At 43.3% G+C, this 20,575-nt stretch overlaps 1 protein-coding gene across 2 annotated transcripts in view; it reads right to left on the bottom strand.

Moving 5' to 3' along the window:
- Positions 1 to 20,575, bottom strand: part of banp (BTG3 associated nuclear protein) — a 71,904-nt gene that overhangs the window by 11,015 nt on the left and 40,314 nt on the right. For both annotated transcript variants that reach the window (XM_024379763.2, XM_024379764.2), the window contains exon 12: positions 580 to 723. In XM_024379763.2, coding sequence (XP_024235531.1) covers positions 580 to 723 — 144 coding nt within the window. The remainder of the gene's footprint in view (positions 1 to 579; positions 724 to 20,575) is intronic.

Raw genomic sequence — 20,575 nt, 5'->3', positions numbered from 1 at the left:
TGATGGCTCCATCAGCCCCTTGCTCTCTCCTGATGTCTGAGAACACCAGTGTTAACCGCCTGCCGCCCTGCCTTTGATACTCTTTAATGGCACCATCGGGGAATGATTAATGATCTCCTGGGGGATGGATGGATAGAGAGAGGGTGTGAGAGAGGATATTTATTATGCTTTGTTTAAAAAAACAAAATGCATTGTGTAGTGTGATTGGTGTAGATTAGTGTTGAGGACCTGTTTCACCTCACTCAGCTGTGTTCACTCCCTTGGAATGCTCAGTCAACTGGGCTGGCTGACTAATCTCCGTACAGCCCTGTAACGTGTAAACTTAATGTGTTCTTTAAAAAATAATTGTATATAGCTGCATTAATATTGCTGGACCCCAGGAAGAGTAGCTGCTGCCTTGTATACACCATGTATGTTTGAAGTCTACTCTACTGGATGTGTGGAAATGTAAATGTCACAGGTGTGTCTCAGGAGTTTGAGCGAACATTAAGTCGGAACCGTAGCTGAGATGCAAAACAGAAACAGTCAGGAATGCTGCCGTCAGGCCTGCCAGACTCAACGACAGGTTGTGCTCCTCACCTGTACAGTAGTGGTGTGGTCGTTGACTTGGGCCAGTTGGACATACTGCACCTGTATGTCACTGGCCTGTAGGGGGGAGCCCTCCACTGCTGTGGCCCCCCCGTCAGCTGACGCCACCGCTATCAGCTGGGCCCCACGCAGCACCTGACCAGGGGGAGGAGTGTGAGGGAAGGAAGGAGGGAGGGAGGGAGGGAGGGAGGGAGGGAGGGAGGGAGGGAGGGAGGGAGGGAGGGAGGGAGGGAGGGAGGGAGGGAAAATGATTCATATAAGATGGAATTGGAAAAATGCTCAATTGGAGCAAATATTTATTATCACAATGGCAAGACTATGATTTGTCTAATTAATCACAAAACTATGATTAATTTCACTGCAAGAAAAATATTGCCTCTGGTGAGAGCTTGTGCAAGGGTGAGCCAATGTGTCTGTTTGTACATCAAACATGGCTTAAAACCTTAACACACACACAACCCCTAGCTTTCTCTCCGATGATATCACATCATCTTCGAGAGAGAGAGCAGCCACTATGGTTTTGAAGACGTCTGCTTAGCATTAGTGCCCACAATGGCACCCTATTATTACCTTTATAGTGTACTGCCATAGGGCTCTGGTCAAACGTAGTGCACTATGTAGAGAACATGATGCCATTTCAGATGCAGCCATTGTTAGCTGCCTCTGCCAACTAGCTAATGCTTTGAATCAAGGATCCAGGATCTGGATCTGCTCTCTAACTCACTGACTGGCTACACTTCCCTGAAGAGAGGCCGATTAACAATAAACAGCAGACAGAAGTATTTATGCCCGATCTGATGTGTGTTTACATTCTTTCATTAGACACAGCTATCAGGGTGTAACAAGCACAGGCTAGCGTACCGGGACACACAGATCACTGAACATGTCACTCTCATTGCCACCTGAGATAGAGAGATGGGAAAAAAAGAAAAAGAGGAGAGGGAAAGAGAGAAACATCTAGAGAAGGGGAGACCCCTAAACCCTGTTGTGTTGAACTACAGCCAAGCTGTGCCAAAGCTCAACATTTAACACACTCACTAATAACAGAGCAGGATAGTACAGTTGCAACATGGTATGGAGTATTCCTGTAGATTTACATTGACACACACACACACACACACACACACACACACACACACACACACACACACCCTATAGCCCCAAGGCCCTAGTGTAAGAGCTATGGTGTCTAGGCCTAATTGAATAACATACAGTAGGCCTACTATAATAAGTTGTGGAATATTTGAACAGACATGCAAAGCTAACATACAATCATACTGTCACACCTGACCCAGCAAGATTGATGGAGGAAAATATTAAGTGAACTCTGTGTGTGTGCGTTTAAATAAAACCATGCATCTCTCTTGCGATTACTACCTTACACAGCACTACAACATGTCTCTCTCTCCACCTTGCATGACCTACATGTCCTCTTGCATGTGTGCTTTGTCTCCAGCTTTAACCAGTCTGACTTACTCCCATGTGTGCTTTGTCTCCAGCTTTAACCAGTCTGACTTACTCCCATGTGTGCTTTGTCTCCAGCTTTAACCAGTCTGACTTACTCCCATGTGTGCTTTGTCTCCAGCTTTAACCAGTCTGACTTACTCCCATGCCAGTGGAGTGGAGTAGAGCAGAGCAGCTGGGTGCAGGCTTAACAGACATTCCCAATTTGGGGATGAATCAGAATCTGCTTGTCTGCAGAAAAAACCCAAACCTCAAACCTCAATTACAGATGCTGTTTGTGCCCCCCTTACCGTATCAACCCGCCCTGTTCCACCCCCTCACCAAACCACAACCTTCGCTTTGAAGTTGGTGACTCGGTTACGTGTTTCCTGAGTCGTGTTAACCCCCCTGGAGCCTGGTGGGTTGTGTCAGGCTCCGGGAGATTTTGCCAGATTTTTCTTTTTCACCACAATGTCTGATGCCGACTCACCAGGACACGCCAGTCCCAGCCGGGCTGATGGGAACTATTAGATGAGAAGGAAGACTCCCTGGCTACACTAGCCGGATGAGAGCCACAAAACGGATGCAACATAGGGAACTACAGAGAGGGTGATTGGGGGGTGAAGGTAGTCTTGAAAAGGGGGGCCAGTAAACAGAGAGTAAACAGAGAGTTGCCGGTTCAAATCCCAAGGCTGACGGAGGAATTCTGCAGGGAATGAGCCGGCAGCTGGAGGCTTCCTGGCTTCAATATTCCATGTGCTACCTACTGACATTGTGCACTTGAGCAAGGCACCTATCTCCTCAAATCTGCTCCAGGACCACTGCTCTGTGGTATTGTAATTATTGTAATGGACTGTGGGACTATAAACACACACTGACAGGGAGTGTATGTGATTGGACAAAGGGTCCATATATACACTGACCACTTAGAGGGCAATAAATAGCCTTGATCTGAGGGGTCTTGCTGAGTGAGTGACATCTGAGTGAACATACACTGACTGACTGAAGGGCAATAGATCGTAGTCTGAATAACGGTAATCACAGACAGACTATACAAAAACTGACCACAGGGAAACTGACCCTTCTGTGAGAAAATAAATACACTGACCACAGAGACATTGCCATATGCATCTGCATCTACACGTTCTGTCATATGCATCTGCATCTACACGTTCTGTCATCTGCATCTGCATCTACACGTTCTGTCATCTGCATCTACACGTTCTGTCATATGCATCTGCATCTACACGTTCTGTCATATGCATCTGCATCTACACGTTCTGTCATATGCATCTGCATCTACACGTTCTGTCATATGCATCTGCATCTACACGTTCTGTCATATGCATCTGCATCTACACGTTCTGTCATATTCATCTGCATCTACACGTTCTGTCATATGCATCTGCATCTACACGTTCTGTCTTATGCATCTGCAGCTACACGTTCTGTCATATTCATCTGCAGCTACACGTTCTGTCATATTCATCTACAGCTACACGTTCTGTCATATTCATCTACACGTTCTGTCATATCCATCTGCGGTCCATCAAAAGTTCAACCCTTTTCCACTCTTCAGGCAAGTCAGCCCAGCTCTGCACAAAAAGACAAAACAGCTGTGAAATAAATGCGGATAGACCATCAGTCATATGAACTCTGTAGAAAGACGCACTAGGCTAATCTGTTTATTAGGGATACACACTTTCTGTCTGAACAGGCCTCTAAATCTGAGAGACAAATAATTAAAGTAAAACTGACCCTAGTTATTTACATACAGGTGGAGCAGGAATGTCGTGAGAGTACGCTTGGAATGTAGTAGGTAGGCAGAGGTAATTAATTTAACAGAATTTTTAAGCCCACGTTTTATCCTAATTATTTATATAATTCTTTATAAAAAAAAGATCTGTCAGCTACATTTGGTGGAGGGGGCACACTGATTGGACCAGGCAAAGAGTACCCCCCTTCTCCCTAGTAAGTGGTTCCTTCCAATTTGCACCACGGAGCAAAGATATGCTAGGCATAGACGTTAGATACTCTAGTGCTTGCAGACAGTCTCGTCAGTAGAGAAGGAGAATGAGTGCCGAGTGACACAGCATTTGATTTCATTTAAGCTGCCGGTGATGGGCAGGACTCACAGGAGGTATGTTAGCAAATTAATTTGATCAAGCTATGGAGCCTATTGATACCTTCTTGATTAATAAATCAAATGAAAATGTTTCTCTGTAATACTAGTCACCTAGCAATTTTATTAAGTTGGCTTTAGCTAGATACACCTCATGACCAAAAGTGCAGTACCAGTCAAAAGTTTGGACACACCTACTCATTCAAGGGTTTTTCTGTATTTTTACTATTTTCTACATTGTAGAATAATAGTGAAGACATCAAAACTATGAAATTACACATATGGAATCATGTAGTCACCAAAAAGTGTAAAACAAATCATAATATATTCTCTCAACCAGATTCATGAGGTAGTCCCCTGGAATGCAATTTCAATTAACAGGTGTGCCTTGTTAAAAGTTCATTTGTGGAATTTCTTTCCTTAATGCATTTGAGCAAATCATTTGTGTTGTGACCAGGTACGGGTGGTATACAGAAGATAGCCCTATTTGGTAAAAGAACAAGTCCATATTATGGCAAGACCAGCTCAAATAAGCAAAGAGAAACGACAGTCCATCATTACTTTAAGACAAAGGTCAGTAAATTTGGAAAATGTAAAAAACTTTGAAAGTTTCAAGTGCAGTCGCAAAAACCATCAAGCACTATGATGACACTGGCTCTCATGAGGACCTCCACAGGAAAGGAAGACCCAGAGTGACCTCTGCTGCACAGGATAAGTTCATTAGTTACCAGCCTCAGAAATTGCAGCTCAAATAAATGCTTCATAGTTCAAATGAGAAATTTTGGTTCCAAGCGCTGTGTCTTTGTGAGACAAAGAAGGTGAATGGTTGATCTCGGCAGGTGTGGTCCCCACCGTGAAGCATGGAGGAGGGATGTGATGGTATGGGGGTGCTTTGCTGGTGACACGTTCTGTGATTTATTTAGAATTCAAGGCACACTTAACCAGCATGGCTACCACAGCATTCTGCAGCGACACCCCATCCCATCTGGTTTGCACTTAGTAGGACTATAATTTGTTTTTCAACAGAACAATGACCCAAAACACACCTCCCAGGCTGTGTAAGGGCTATTTTACCAAGAAGGAGAGTGATGGAGTGCTGCATCAGATGACCTGGCCTCCACAATCCCCCGACCTCAAACCAATTTAGATGGTCTGGGATGAGTTGGACCGCAGAGTGAAGGAGCTTGTGGGAACTCCAAGACTGTTGGAAAAGCATTCTAGGTGAAGCTGGTTGAGAGAATGCCAAAACTGTGCACAGCTGTCATCAAAGCAAAGGGTGGCTACTTTTTGAGAATCTCAAATATAAAATATATTTTGATTCGTTTAACACTTTTTTGGTTACTATGTGATTCCATGTGTTATTTCATAGTGTTGATGTCTTCACTATAATTCTACAATGTAGAAAAAAATGAAGAAAACCTTTCAATGAGTAGGTGTGTCCAAACTTTTGACTGGTACTGTATGTGGACACCTGCTCGTCAAACATCTCATTCTAGAATCATGGGTATTAATATGGAGTTGGTCCCCCCTGTGCTGCTACAACAGCCTCCACTCTTCTGGGAAGACGTTCCACTAGATGTTGGAACATTGCTGCGGGTACTTGCTTCCATTCAGCCACAAGGGCATTAGTGAGGTCGGGCACGCAGTCGGCATTCCAATTCATCGATGGGGTTGAGGTGAGGGCTCTGTGCAGGCCAGTCAAGTTATTCCACACCGATCTCGACAAAACATTTCTGTATGGACCTCGCTTTGTGCACGGGGTCCTTGTCATGATGAAACAAGGGCCTTCCCCAAACTGTTGCCACAAAGTTGGATGCACAGAATCGTCTAGAATGTCATTGTATGCTGTCCTTCACTGGAACTAAGGAGCCCAGCCCAAAGCACACCTGTCTATATAAGGTCCCACAGTTGACAGTGCATGTCAGAGCAGAAACCAAGCCATAGGGTCGCAGGAATTGTCTGTAGAGACAGGATTGTCTCGAGGCAAAGATCTGGGGAAGGGTACCAAAAAAATGTATGCAGCATTGAAGGTCCCCAAGAACACAGTCGCCTCCATCATTCTTAAATGGAAGAGGTTTGGAACCACGAAGACTCTTCCTAGAGCTTCCTAAGGTCCTTCTCCCCCGATTGTTCAGTTTGGCCGGGCTGCCAGCTCAAGGAAAAGTCTTGGTGGTTCCAAACTTCTTCCATTTAAGAATGATTGAGGCCACTGTGTTCTTGGGGACCTTCAATGCTGCAGAAATGTTTTGGTACCCTTCCTCAGATCTGTGCCTCGACACAATCCTGTGTCTGAGCTCTACGGACAATTACCTAGACCTAATGGCTTGGTTTTTGCTCTGACATGCACTGTCAACTGTGGGACCTTATATAGACAGGTTATATAGCCGGTTTTCGCTTTGTCATTATGGGGTATTGTGTGTAGATTGATGAGTTTAAAAAAAAATCAATTTTAGAATAAGGCTGTAACGTAACAAAATGTGGAAAAAGTCAGGGGGTCTGAAAAATTCCCAAATGCACTATATGTTGTCTATGTGGACTAAAATGATTTATGATTGCGGGTGTGCTTAATGATGAGTGAATAACTATTAAATTATTCTGGTCTTGTCAGTTTAAGAGAAATTCTAAGTGTGATTGAGTTTGCTAAGTGTAGTGTTTGATTGTGTGCTGCTAAATCTACTAGTATATTTAAGGACAACGGGGTTCAAGGGTTGACTACCACTTGTCCGATTCAACTAAAAGGTTGGGACTTTAACCCTTCATGAGAGAGCTGTTAGCATTCTCTTGAGGATCTGAGCACACAGAGAGCAGAGGGTTCATCACTACAGGAAGTCTCCCAGGAACCACTTCTGATTCCTCAAAACCTCTCCTCATCTACTTCTCAGAACTCATTGGAGGAAAAGGTAAGAGGGGAGGGCTTCTCCTCCAATGAGGTTTGAGAAAGAGGTGAGGAGAGGACAAGTCATTGATGAAAGACGAATTGAGAAAGAGCCATCATCTCCCATATCTGGGCTTAGACTGATATGTCTGGAAGGAGAATGTGTTCTGATCAAAAACACAAACTGTCGTATGAAATTATGGATCTGACACTCACAAGATACACAATGACCACATATAACCCAAACACATGATGGAGATCTGTAAGCAATATGAAGCAAACAACACACCATCTCACACTCTTTGACAAACACTGGCACACAGTCCGAGTGACACACACCATTCGGTGCCATATTCTGACTTATACACAGGCACACAATTCTTCCAATGCTTTCAATATCCTAATTCGTGTTTAGGCCCAAGTTCGCACAAGTCGAAATCACATCAACTTGCAATGAGTTGTCAAAGAAATGCCTAGTAAGAAATATAAAACTTGGCGAGAGAGAAGCAGCACAAATCAGAATAGACCGTGGTGGTTTGGTGGCTCTTAAGTGCATTAGTTACTGTTAAACTCCGGCTTGCAGGATTTGGGTCCCTAAATAATAGGAACTGGCTGATCACACCAGTACTGTACCAGCAGGGCTCACTGAGGTGTGTGTGTGTGTGTGGGGAGGATTAGAAGGCTGCATCAGACAAGCCCACGCTGTTTCCGTGCCAAGACGAGCTGGAGAAGAAAATACGCTGAACAATCAAGAGGCATCTCAAATTCAACTCAGCAGAGTTTGCTAGTTGCTATGCCCTGAAAATAACAAAAAAGTGGATAAAGCTTTCTTTTTTGTTGTCGATGCCAATCTTTTTTTTAATGCTTTCAACACTAATGGAGCCAGGATACTGAAGAAATACAGCAATGGGCGAAAGAAGACAGAACTAAACAACAACAGTGGCTTAATGCAAAAAAACATTTGGAGAAGGCCAGATTGAAACACAATAACCAACTGTGCAAACAAGGCCCTTTCTGTTGTTGCAATCTGAATGGTACTTTTGGGTGCATGTGAATATGGTTCAGATTGAATAATGCAAGATAGAGGACAATGAGATAGTTGTTTGAAAACAAAAGAAAAGCATATTTGTTATGTTACCCCTCGGTCTTCAACTGTTACAGTTTTGGACTGTGGTGTAATTGCATGAGAATCTCTTTAGATAAAAATAATTATATAATGCTTTGTGTGTGTGTGTGTGTGTATGTTTTTGAGTATCTGTGTGGAGGTGCTTGTGTTTATCTACATGCATGTATGTTTTGTCAGAGCCCTCATTCACACTCTCAACAGGTCATTCCACCTCTGTCTCATTGCAGCCCACTTGGCTCAACCAAACCTAAAAACACACAAAGACCTACACACACAGCACACTTTTACAAGGCACAGCTCAAATAAATCCACCACTCCAATCTGCTTTCTATCAGCCTCAGTGGAATCACTGCTATCCTCTCAGATCAAACATGTAAAAAGAGAAGAGGATTCTGGAGTATTTGGAACTTCCTCCCTACTTCACAGCCGTCAACAACATCTGCAACTGCTGCAGCCTTCCTGAGCCAGCCAGGACAAATATGATTTGGGGTGTGAGGGGGACAAAAGGACATAGAGGGAGCGGCTGGAAAATCAACCATAGTCATGAATTTTCACCTCCACGCTCTGGATTTATGAACGCCCAGGGGGCACTCTAAGCACACTCTGGCACTCCAGATTGAATTCATGAACACATTCGAAATCGTAAAATGTCTAGATAGTCATTTGTTATGCTAAAAAGCTAGCAAGAGGTTTCATAGCAACAACTACAACTTCAACTTCCGGTAGACAGGCGAAGCGCTAGCATGCTCAACTGAGAGGATACCGTTCCTTTACAGTATACTACATTTAACTAATAGTATACAGTATGTAGTATATACTCATTAAGTATGTAGTATACAGTATGTTAGTATGGGTATTCAAACGCAGCTTAAGTCTTCCGGACCAGCTAGTATGCTAGTGATCCCAAAGATTTCCAGCATTGGCTCACACAACATCCTCTAAATTCCTTCATACTGGAGGCAGAGACAGAAAACTGTTATCCACAAGTTCATTTGACTCTGAGGAAGTAGATATTGCCAAAATCCCAAACTATACATTTAATATTTCGCTTTTAGTCTTAGTGGAATGCCTACAGGAGTGACTCTGTTCAAGTCATAACTAAGGCCCAGAGTTATTCCTAACCACATGACCTGACCAAAAAAAAACAAAAAAAACTTGTAACTAAGTAGGTAGACTCAAGGAAACAGTTCTACCTAAATCTTGAGTCTAAAACTCCCGGCACTGTCATTTAACCACCAACTTCATATCTGAAAGAGAAGGAGGCGAGGAAAGAAGATGTGAGGAATCGCACAAATTGAAATAAAGCTCTAATCTTTGTATATCTGTATTTGTCCTAAAAGGCACTTACTCCCACACTCTCCATTCCATCTACGGTTTCTCATCAACCCACTCAGTGACACCATTCCTAAACAGTCAGTAGAGGCTAGTGTGGTTTTATGACCAGATCAATTTGAATTCTGATCCAGGACCAGTAGAATCAAAAAGGTCTTCGGTTGGTCTCTGAGATGACTGAAATAACCTAGTTAAATAAAAGGTTACATTTTTTATTTTTTATTATAACATTTTTTTATGGGGTAGATTAGCTTTCATTTTGCAGATAGATTGTGGCTTATATTAGTGTAAAATTGACTGCATCATATCCAATCCCCCATATATTTTTTGGTTAATATATTTTTTATAAATATAATATCTATACACTACCGTTAAAAAGTTTTGGGTCACATAGAAATGTCCTTGTTTTTGAAAGAAAAGCTAAACAATGTGTCCATTAAAATAACATAAAATTGATCAGAAATACATATATTGTAGTTGGAAACGGCAGATTTTTTAAACACAATATCTACATAGGTGTACAGAGGCCCATTATCAGCAACCATCACTCCTGTGTTCCAATGGCACGTTGTGTTAACCAATTCGAGTGTATCATTTTAAAAGGCTAATTGATCATTAGAAAACCCTTTTCCAAACTGAAAACTGTTGTCCTAATTAAACAAGCAATAAAACTGGCCAACTTTAGACTAGTTGAGTATCTGGAGCATCAGCATTTGTGGGTTCGATTACAGGCTCGAAATGGCCAGAAACAAAGAACTTTCTTCTGAAACTCGTCAGTCTCTTTTTGTTCTGAGAAATGAAGGCTATTCCATGTGAAAAATTGTCAAGAAACTGAAGACCTCGTACAACGCTGTGAACTACTCCCTTCACAGAACAGAGCAAACAGGCTCTAACCAGAATAGAAAGAGTGAGAGGCCCCGGTGCACAACTGAGCAAGAGGACAAGTATATTAGAGTGTCTAGTTTGAGAAACAGACGCCTCACAAGTCCTCAACAGGCAGCTTCATTACATATAGTACCCACAAAACACCAGTCTCAAGGTCAACAATGAAGAGGCGACTCCGGAATGCTTGCCTTCTAGGCAGAGTTGCAAAGAAAACGCCATATCTCAGACTGGCCAATAAAAATAAAAGATTAAGATGGGCAAAAGAACACAGACACTGGACAGAGGAATCTGCCTAGAAGGCCAGCATCCTGGAGTCGCCTCTTCACTGTTGACTCAGTACTTTGTTGAAGCACCTTTGGAAATGATTACAGCCTTAGGGCTTCTTGGGTATGATGCTACAAGCTTGACACACCTGTATTTGGGGAGTTTCTCCCATTCTTTTCTGCAGATCCTCTCAAGCTCTATCAGGTAGGATGGGGAGCGTCGCTGCACAGCTTTGTTCCGGTCTCTCCAGAGATGTTCGATCGAGTTCATGTCTGGGCTCTGGCGGGGCCACTCAAGGACATTCAGAGATTTGTCCCGAAACCACTCCTGTGTTGTCTTGGCTGTGTGCTAGAGTCGTTGTCCTGTTGGAAGGAAAACCTTCACCCCAGTCTGAGGTCCTGAGCACTCTGGACCAGGTTTTCTTCAAGGATCTCTATACTTTGCTCATTTCATCTTTACCTCCATCCTGACTAGTCTCACAGTCCCTGCCGCTGAAAACCATCCCCACAGCATGATGCTGCCACCACCATGCTTCACAGTCTTGGTTTCATCAGACCAGAGAATCTTGTTTCTCAAGGTCTGAAAGTCATTAGGTGCCTTTTGGCAAACTCCAAGCGGGCTGTCATATGCCTTTTTACTGAGGAGTGGCTTCAGTCTGGCCAATTTACCAACAAGGCCTGATTGGTGGAGTGCTGCAGAGATGGTTGTGCTTCTGGAAGGTTCTCCCATCTCCACAGAGGAACTCTGGAGCTCTGTCAGAGTGACCATCGGGTTCTTGGTCAACTCCCTGACCAAGGCCCTTCTACCCCGATTGCTCAGTTTGGCCGGGCGGCCAGCTCAAGGAAGAGTCTTGGTGGTTCCAAACTTCTTCCATTTATGAAATCATGGAGGCCACTGTGTTCTTGGGGACCTTCAATGCTGCAGAAATGTTTTGGTACCCTTCCCCAGATCTGTGCCAGGACACAATCCTCTCTCTGAGCTCTAATGGACTATTCCTTTGACCATATGGCTTGGTTTTTGCTCTGACATGCACTGTCAACTGTGGGCCTTATATAGACACGTGTGCTTTTCCAAGTCAAGTTTCACTTTGTCATTCTGGGGTAGTGTGTGTAGATTGAGGATTTTTTTAATAAGGCTGTAACGTAACAAAATGTGGAAAAGGGGAAGGGGTATGAATACTTTCAGAATGCACTATATGTTATGTAGGAAAAAGTCAGTCATAAATTCTTCTGTCTTGGTTAAAAACAAGTTGTCATCTGGTAGGCTTTGATTAAATGTCCTATATCCTCGCCCATGTGGAAAAGTAATGTGTATACCAATTATTTGATGGTCCAACCGCATTCTGTCCCCCATCAACACTTTTATTTTTTTTTAGTGCCAGCGAGAATGACATAAGTAGTCAAGACGACTAGCTTGATTGAAACTCCGCCATGTTTATCTCTCTAGGTCAGGATATTTAAGCCTCCATATAGCCACTAGTTCCAATAAATCCATGATATTCGTGATTTCCTTAAGTGCATGAGGGTGATAAGTTTGTAGTGCGATTTCCTTTACGGTCCATTGAGGTATTTAAACCCGTATTATAATCTCACACCATAATACTTGAGTCATGTATTGACTCTAAGCTCGATAAAGTAATATATTTATTTACAAAGAAGCATGGATCATCATTATTTGGACCATATAGATTAATGGGCCACATTCCTTGTGGATCTGTTTGAATAGTTTGAACATTTGGATCTAATTAATATCATCGCTTATTTGAGTTTCTTTGCCCATGTGAAAAATAGACCCCCCCCAGTCCTTTTTCCATACAACTTCATCTAAATGTGCAGAATGAGTTTACTGTAAACAATTGATATAATATTCCTTATCTTTTAGCCAGGTAAAGACTGATAGTCTTATTATCTGCTAAGCCATTACAATTAGCTATACTTATTTCACCACTTACCATAATGAGATACATGTTGCAATTATACATGTTTGTAAACTTACCATTAAGTACCATGATCATTTAGTGTCCATATAGCTGCTGCGTGATATTTGCACTGTTACGCATACTGTAGCTGCGACTATATAAAGCTATAATTGTCCTCGAATTTTCCACCCACTAAAACCTCCCCTCAAACCAAATTGGGTTGTCGTCCCACTGACTGGCTGACCATTGCTGTACATAGATCCTAGGGCCTTTAAAAAGAGCACATGGTGCCACCTACAGTACTGAACCAGATCCGCAGCCAGCATAATTTCGAACGCCCTCGCCTTGGTTGTACTGCATCTAGTTATTTAAATAAAAACAATTTGGTGTATATACAGTGGGGAGAACAAGTATTTGATACACTGCCGATTTTTCAGGTTTTCCTACTTACAAAGCATGTAGAGGTCTGTAATTTTTATCATAGGTACACTTCAACTGTGAGAGACGGAATCTAAAACAAAAATCCAGAAAATCACATTGTATGATTTTTAAGTAATTAATTAGCATTTTTTTGCATGACATAAGTATTTTATACATCAGAAAAGCAGAACTTAATATTTGGTACAGAAACCTTTGTTTGCAATTACAGAGATCATACGTTTCCTGTAGTTCTTGACCAGGTTTGCACACACTGCAGCAGGGATTTTGGCCCACTCCTCCATACAGACCTTCTCCAGATCCTTCAAGTTTCGGGACTTTCAGCTCCCTCCAAATATTTTCTATTGGGTTCAGGTCTGGAGACTGGCTAGGCCACTCCAGGACCTTGAGATGCTTCTTACGGAGCCACTCCTTAGTTGCCCTGGCTGTGTGTTTCGGGTCGTTGTCATGCTGGAAGACCCAGCCACGACCCATCTTCAATGCTCTTACTGAGGGAAGGAGGTTGTTGGCCAAGATCTCGCGATACATGGCCCCATCCATCCTCCCCTCAATACGGTGCAGTCGTCCTGTCCCCTTTGCAGAAAAGCATCCCCAAAGAATGATGTTTCCACCGCCATGCTTCACGGTTGGGATGGTGTTCTTGGGGTTGTACTCATCCTTCCTCTTCCTCCAAACACAGTGAGTGGACTTTAGACCAAAAAGCTCTATTTTTGTCTCATCAGACCACATGACCTTCTCCCATTCCTCCTCTGGATCATCCAGATGGTCATTGGCAAACTTCAGACGGGCCTGGACATGCGCTGGCTTGAGCAGGGGGACCTTGCATGCGCTGCAGGATTTTAATCCATGATGGCGTAGTGTGTTACTAATGGTTTTCTTTGAGACTGTGGTCCCGGCTCTTTTCAGGTCCTGCCGTATAGTTCTGGGCTGATCCCTCACCTTCCTCATGATCATTGACGCCCCACGAGGTGAGATCTTGCATGGAGCCCCAGACCGAGGATGATTGACCGTCATCTTGAACTTCTTACATTTTCTAATAATTGCGCCAACAGTTGTTGCCTTCTCACCAAGCTGCTTGCCTATTGTCCTGTAGCCCATCCCAGCCTTGTGCAGGTCTACAATTTTACCCTGATGTCCTTACACAGCTCTCTGGTCTTGGCCATTGTGGAGAGGTTGGAGTCTGTTTGATTGAGTGTGTGGACAGGTATCTTTTATACAGGTAACAAGTTCAAACAGGTGCAGTAATGAGTGGAAAACAGGAGGGCTTCTTAAAGAAAAACTTACAGGTCTGTGAGAGCCGGAATTATTACTGGTTGGTAGGTGATCAAATACTTATGTCATGCAATAAAATGCAAATTAATTACTTAAAAATCATACAATATGATTTTCTAGATTTTTGTTTTAGATTCCATCTCTCACAGTTGAAGTGTACCTATAATAAATATTACAGACCTCTACATGCTTTGTAAGTAGGAAAACCTGCCAAATCGGCAGTGTTTCAAATACATGTTCTCCCCACTGTATAAAATAAATCTTCCATATCTTAATTTATTCCCACAATTGATGAATAATACAAGCACTTCTACGAAGGACTGTTACACGTAAAAATGGCCTTTAGTAGGAATTCTACATTTTTGTCAAAAGAGGCATACAGTCACCCCACCCAAACAAACACCTCTGCCCCGCTCTACCTTTCCACCCATAAATCGACCTACACACAGATACACATGGGCTCTGGCATTTGCAGCCAGTCTCCATTTTCCACAATGATGACTTTACGATGGTACGAATTAGATTGTTTCTTTAGATTGAGTGTGTAGACCTGATATACACACACTCCACAGAACAAAATATTGTAGTGAGCAAAAACTGGTCCTGACCTCCCGCCAACCCACTGTGAAGGAGCGACAACACCCTCACCTCTGATCTTTCACACGCAGCCCACATTGTCCACGATACAACCCTCCCTGCTGAGTTTTCATATCTTCCATGAAAGGACATCTCTGGTTTATGTACATGTGTAAATAAAAGCCTCTTTATCTACCATTCAGGGTGTTTTACTGCTGTTTACAAGAGTAGTCTTTATCAGAAAAGGAAACAAAACATCTAATCAAATTATATTTGTCACATGCGTCGTAAACAACAGGTGTAGACTAAACAGTGAAATGCTTACTTATGGGTACTTTTCCAACAATGCAGAGTTAAAGATTTAAAGATTTAAAAAAATAAAAAAACGTGACGAGGAATAAATACACATTGAATAACTAGTCAAAAATAACATGGCTATGTACACTGTCTAAATATAGAACAGACCGTTTACAAGGATCCTCTGGATCATCTTTAATTGCTTGTGTCATCAAAGTGTGATGGGATAAGGTGTGTCTATTGGCCGTGTATATTCTTAACGAGATAACTCAATTGTGGATGAACTGTGTCTGTAGGCCAGTAGTGACAGTATCCACAAATGGTTTAAATAGTTTGCTTTTGCCACAGCCAGGTGTTAGCATTATTAGCATCATCCCAAATAAATGCATGTAATTCATAGTACCGATGTAAGCAAAGCTGCATTGCCAGCCGAAAAACACTTCAAACTAAGTTTGGTAGTTTGTATTTTCTTTTAACTTGCATTCTGATGGAATTTTGTTACTCAAAACTGGAACTACTTCCTTATGCAGTCTCACAGCCACATCTGTCTGTTTTTTGTTGTAACATACACCTTATTGTCTATCGCAGATTGATTACCAGAGCTGTGAACAAACTCACAGGTGGCTTGATGCAAAAAATAACAACATTCTCACTGAAAAGAAAACATGGACAGATTCTTCTTGAATATTAACGCTACAAAACTTAGTTTGAAGTCAGTGTTTCCCCTGTATAAATTTAGCAGCAGTGGACTGTGGCCCACTGGAAGTGTTTTTGAGGTTTCGGCTTGCAATGCAGCTTTGGTAATATCGGTACAATGGATTACATTCATTTTTTGGGACGATGCTTCTCATGCTACCTCCTAGCTGCGACAAAAGTACACAACAAATTATTCTGCATGCTGTCACTACTTGCCTACAGACAACTTTGTGTCACATTTTCCCTTATTCATGAATTGATGTCAATGGGAGACTGAGGAAATTGTTGACTTAAGTGGTAGCTACAATTAACCCCCCCAAAAATGGGGAATAGGGTATAATTAGAGACTCTCCATCCCTCTCTAAGCCCTGCTGTGGTGCATCTTCCTGGGGTAGCTGTGGGCTCAAACCCAGCAGGAGTCTGGAGGTCTGGTGTGGTAGTGATGCTCCAGGCACAGTGAAGTTGTTACCAGAGACATCTTGTTCTTGTTAACACACTACCAGGGAACCAGGCAGGCTCCGCAGATCTTATCTGCCCAGACACACTACTAGGGGCATAAAGTACCACTACAAGGGACATAGAGAACCTCTTTACTATCCATTCCTCACTCACTCACTCTCTCATATACACACACACACACACACACACACACACACACGAACACCAACACTTACACAGCAAGGCAAAGCATACACCATCTAGATAGTAGACAGACACATTTTGACATGCAATCTGTGATCTCCATATTTGATCTTGGATATCTACAGAATGATCTGTGATCTGAGAAGAAAGCCCCTTATCTTCCTCCTATAATGCCATAGGTCTATAGGAGACAGTGCAGACTCCCTATTAAAACACTGCTCCTTTGAAATGTGAACCTCTTTAATAGCACAAGCTTTAAATCCTACACCACTAACATGCATTACACAAACACTAAACAGGGATACAAAACATACATCTTTCAGTATGTACATCACTGTTTCCAAGTATGCAACTCTCACTCGCTTTCCACTCCCCTTGTGGATGTAATTTACGGGGGGAGCCGCTGCCTGTCTTCTCCATTCACTCTCTCTCTCCTCCATTTTGGATCCCAAAACACTCAACAAGCCCTCCCATGATATTATCAACAACATTCTTGGACAGGGAGAAATAGGACGATTAAATAAAAATTGCGGCTGTGGTCCAGCGGTTCGATCCGGAGTGTTCTATGTTCTTAACCCTGTAGACCTCCCCAGCATCTGCTCTGTGTGTTAGACATCAGGAACAGTAGAGCGATGGTAGTGCTGGACAAAAATGTATATTGTGATAAATTGCCTCAACAATAAGTTTAAAACATTGTGCACCACTGTTCTTTTATTACTATCCTTTCCACCACCACCAGTCCCATAAACATTAGCAAATGTATTTCATTTCAAACTTCACATTTCTCTAGTAAAGGCTAATTATCAAACTGAACAATAACAGCAAAATGCCTGCAATGAGTGCTTGGTATGGTCAGTGTCACACACACCACGCTGCCAATGGCATTTACTTGTTCAAGTGCAATCTCCTGGTGCTTTACTTATGTTCTCTGGGAAATGAGCTAAGTGCAGTCCATCCCAGAACTCCAGTGTTAGAAGCAGAGGGAGCTGAGCTCCAAAGAGCCCTGCAACAATATGGTACTGCTTCTCCCTTTTCTCATCCCTCTACCTCTAATAGTCCCTCTATCTGTCCCATCCACCCTCCCTCTCTCCCTCCCTCTCTCTCTCTCTTACTCTGTACTCTACCTCCACTTGTTCCTTTCTTTGTCACTAACTCCACCTGTCCCATCCTCCCCATCACTTACTCTGCACCCCCCCTCCCATCCACTTCTACTGCTCCCTTTCCCTCCCTCCCACTCTCTGGTGATTAAAGCCCCTGACTGACAGACAGGCCTGGGGAAGTGAGAGGGGCTTGGGGTTCTTGACCCACTCCAGGACAAACTGAGCCGTCCGGCCCGGCTGGGACCATTGAGTTCCCTGACCCGGTTCCCACACTGCTTATCCACAAGAACACAACAGTTGAACCTCAGGACGTTCCAGGTGTTATGCAACATCTGCCTGACAGGATGAGGCCTGGCCCGAGGGCTCTACCGGAGGTTGCATGGAAGGGGGAGAGCAAAAGACAGGAAGAGAGGATGTGGGGTTTCAAAGCCACTTCCTCCTGCCTGAACACCAAGTGGGTCACCTCAGTATCACTTAAGGAATGCATACAAACACAGTTGAAGTCAGAACTTTACATACACCTTAGCCAAATGCATTTAATATCAGATTTTCACAATTCCTGACATTTAATCCTTGTAAAAATGCTCTGTCTTAGGTCAGTTAGGATCACCACTTTATTTTAAGAATGTGAAATGTCAGAATAGTAGTAGAGAGAATGATTTATTTCAGCTTTTATTTCTTTCATCACATTTCCAGTGGGTCAGAAGTTTACATACACTCGATTAGTATTTGGTAGCATTGCCTTTAAATTGTTTAACTTGGGTCAAACATTTCGGGTAGCCTTCAAAGATAAGTTGGGTGGATTTTGGCCCATTCCTCCTGACAGAGCTGGTGTAACAGAGTCAGGTTTGTAGGCCTCCTTGCTCACACACCCTTTTTCAGTTTTTTATTTTGATTTATTTCACCTTTATTTAACCAGGTAGGCTAGTTGAGAACAAGTTCTCATTTGCAACTGCGACCTGGCCAAGATAAAGCATAGCAGTGTGAACAGACAACACAGAGTTACACATGGAGTAAACAATTAACAAGTCAATAACACAGTTGGAAAAAAAGAGTCTATATACATTGTGTGCAAAAGGCATGAGGAGGTATGCGAATAATTACAATTTTGCAGATTAACACTGGAGTGATAAATGATCAGATGGTCATGTACAGGTAGAGATATTGGTGTGCAAAAGAGCAGAAAAGTAAATAAATAAAAACAGTATGGGGATGAGGTAGGTAAAAATGGGTGGGCTATTTACCGATAGACTATGTACAGCTGCAGCGATCGGTTAGCTGCTCAGATAGCAGATGTTTGAAGTTGGTGAGGGAGATAAGTCTCCAACTTCAGCGATTTTTGCAATTCGTTCCAATCACAGGCAACAGAGATATCGTTTAGTACCTTGAGTGTGGCTGAGGTGCACCCGTGACCGGTTCGGAAACCAGATTGCACAGCGGAGAAGGTACGGTGGGATTCGAGATGGTCAGTGACCTGTTTGTTGACTTGGCTTTCGAAGACCTTAGATAGGCAGGGCAGGATGGATATAGGTCTGTAACAGTTTGGGTCCAGGGTGTCTCCCCCTTTGAAGAGGGGGATGACTGCGGCAGCTTTCCAATGCTTGGGGATCTCAGACGATATGAAAGAGAGGTTGAACAGGCTGGTAATAGGGGTTGCGACAATGGCGGCGGGTAGTTTCAGAAATAGAGGGTCCAGATTGTCAAGCCCAGCCGATTTGTACGGGTCCAGGTTTTGCAGCTCTTTCAGAACATCTGCTATCTGGGTTTGGGTAAAGGAGAACCTGGAGAGGCTTGGGCGGAGCTGTTGGCTGAGGTTGGAGTAGCCAGGCGGAAGGCATGGCCAGCCGTTGAGAAATGCTTGTTGAAGTTTTCGAAAATCATGGATTAGTCGGTGGTGACCGTGTTACCTAGCCTCAGTGCAGTGGGCAGCTGGGAGGAGGTGCTCTTGTTCTCCATGGACTTCACAGTGTCCCAGAACTTTTGGAGTTGGAGCTACAGGATGCAAATTTCTGCCTGAAGAAGCTGGCCTTAGCTTTCCTGACTGACTGTGTGTATTGGTTCCTGACTTCCCTGAACATTTGCATATCGCGGGGACTATTCGATGCTATTGCAGTCCGCCACAGGATGTTTTTGTGCTGGTCGAGGGCAGTCAGGTCTGGAGTGAACCAAGGGCTATATCTGTTCTTAGTTCTGCATTATTTGAACGGAGCATGCTTATCTAAAATGGTGAGGAAGTTACTTTTTAAGAATGACCAAGCATCCTCAACTGACGGGATGAGGTCAATGTCCTTCCAGGATACCCCGGCCAGGTCGATTAGAAAGGCCTGCTCACAGAAGTGTTTTAGGGAGTGTTTGACAGTGATGAGGGGTGGTCGTTTGACTGCGGCTCCGTAGCATTTACAGGTAATGAGGCAGTGATCGCTGAGATCCTGGTTGAAGACAGCGGAGGTGTATTTGGAGGGCCAGTTGGTCAGGATGACGTCTATGAGGGTGCCCTTGTTTACAGATTTGGGGTTGTACCTGGTGGGTTCCTTGATGATTTGTGTGAGATTGAGGGCATCTAGCTTAGATTGTAGGATTGCCGGGGTGTTAAGCATATCCCAGTTTAGGTCACCTAACAGAACAAACTCTGAAGCTAGATGGGGGGCGATCAATTCACAAATGGTGTCCAGGGCACAGCTGGGAGCTGAGGGGGGGGTCGCTAGCAGGCGGCAACAGTGAGAGACTTATTTCTGGAGAGAGTAATTTTTAAAATTAGTAGTTCGAACTGTTTGGGTATGGACCTGGAAAGTATGACATTACGTTGCAGGCTCTCTCTGCAGTAGACTGCAACTCCTCCCCCTTTGGCAGTTCTATCTTGACGGAAGATGTTATAGTTGGGTATGGAAATCTCTGAATTTTTGGTGGCCTTCCTGAGCCAGGATTCAGACACGGCAAGGACATCAGGGTAAGCAGAGTGTGCTAAAGCAGTGAGTAAAACAAACTTAGGGAGGAGGCTTCT

This window comes from Oncorhynchus tshawytscha, linkage group LG19, assembly GCF_018296145.1.
Source record: "Oncorhynchus tshawytscha isolate Ot180627B linkage group LG19, Otsh_v2.0, whole genome shotgun sequence".
Classification (NCBI taxonomy): Eukaryota; Metazoa; Chordata; class Actinopteri; order Salmoniformes; family Salmonidae; genus Oncorhynchus; species Oncorhynchus tshawytscha.
This window is presented reverse-complemented; position numbering and strand designations above follow the sequence as displayed.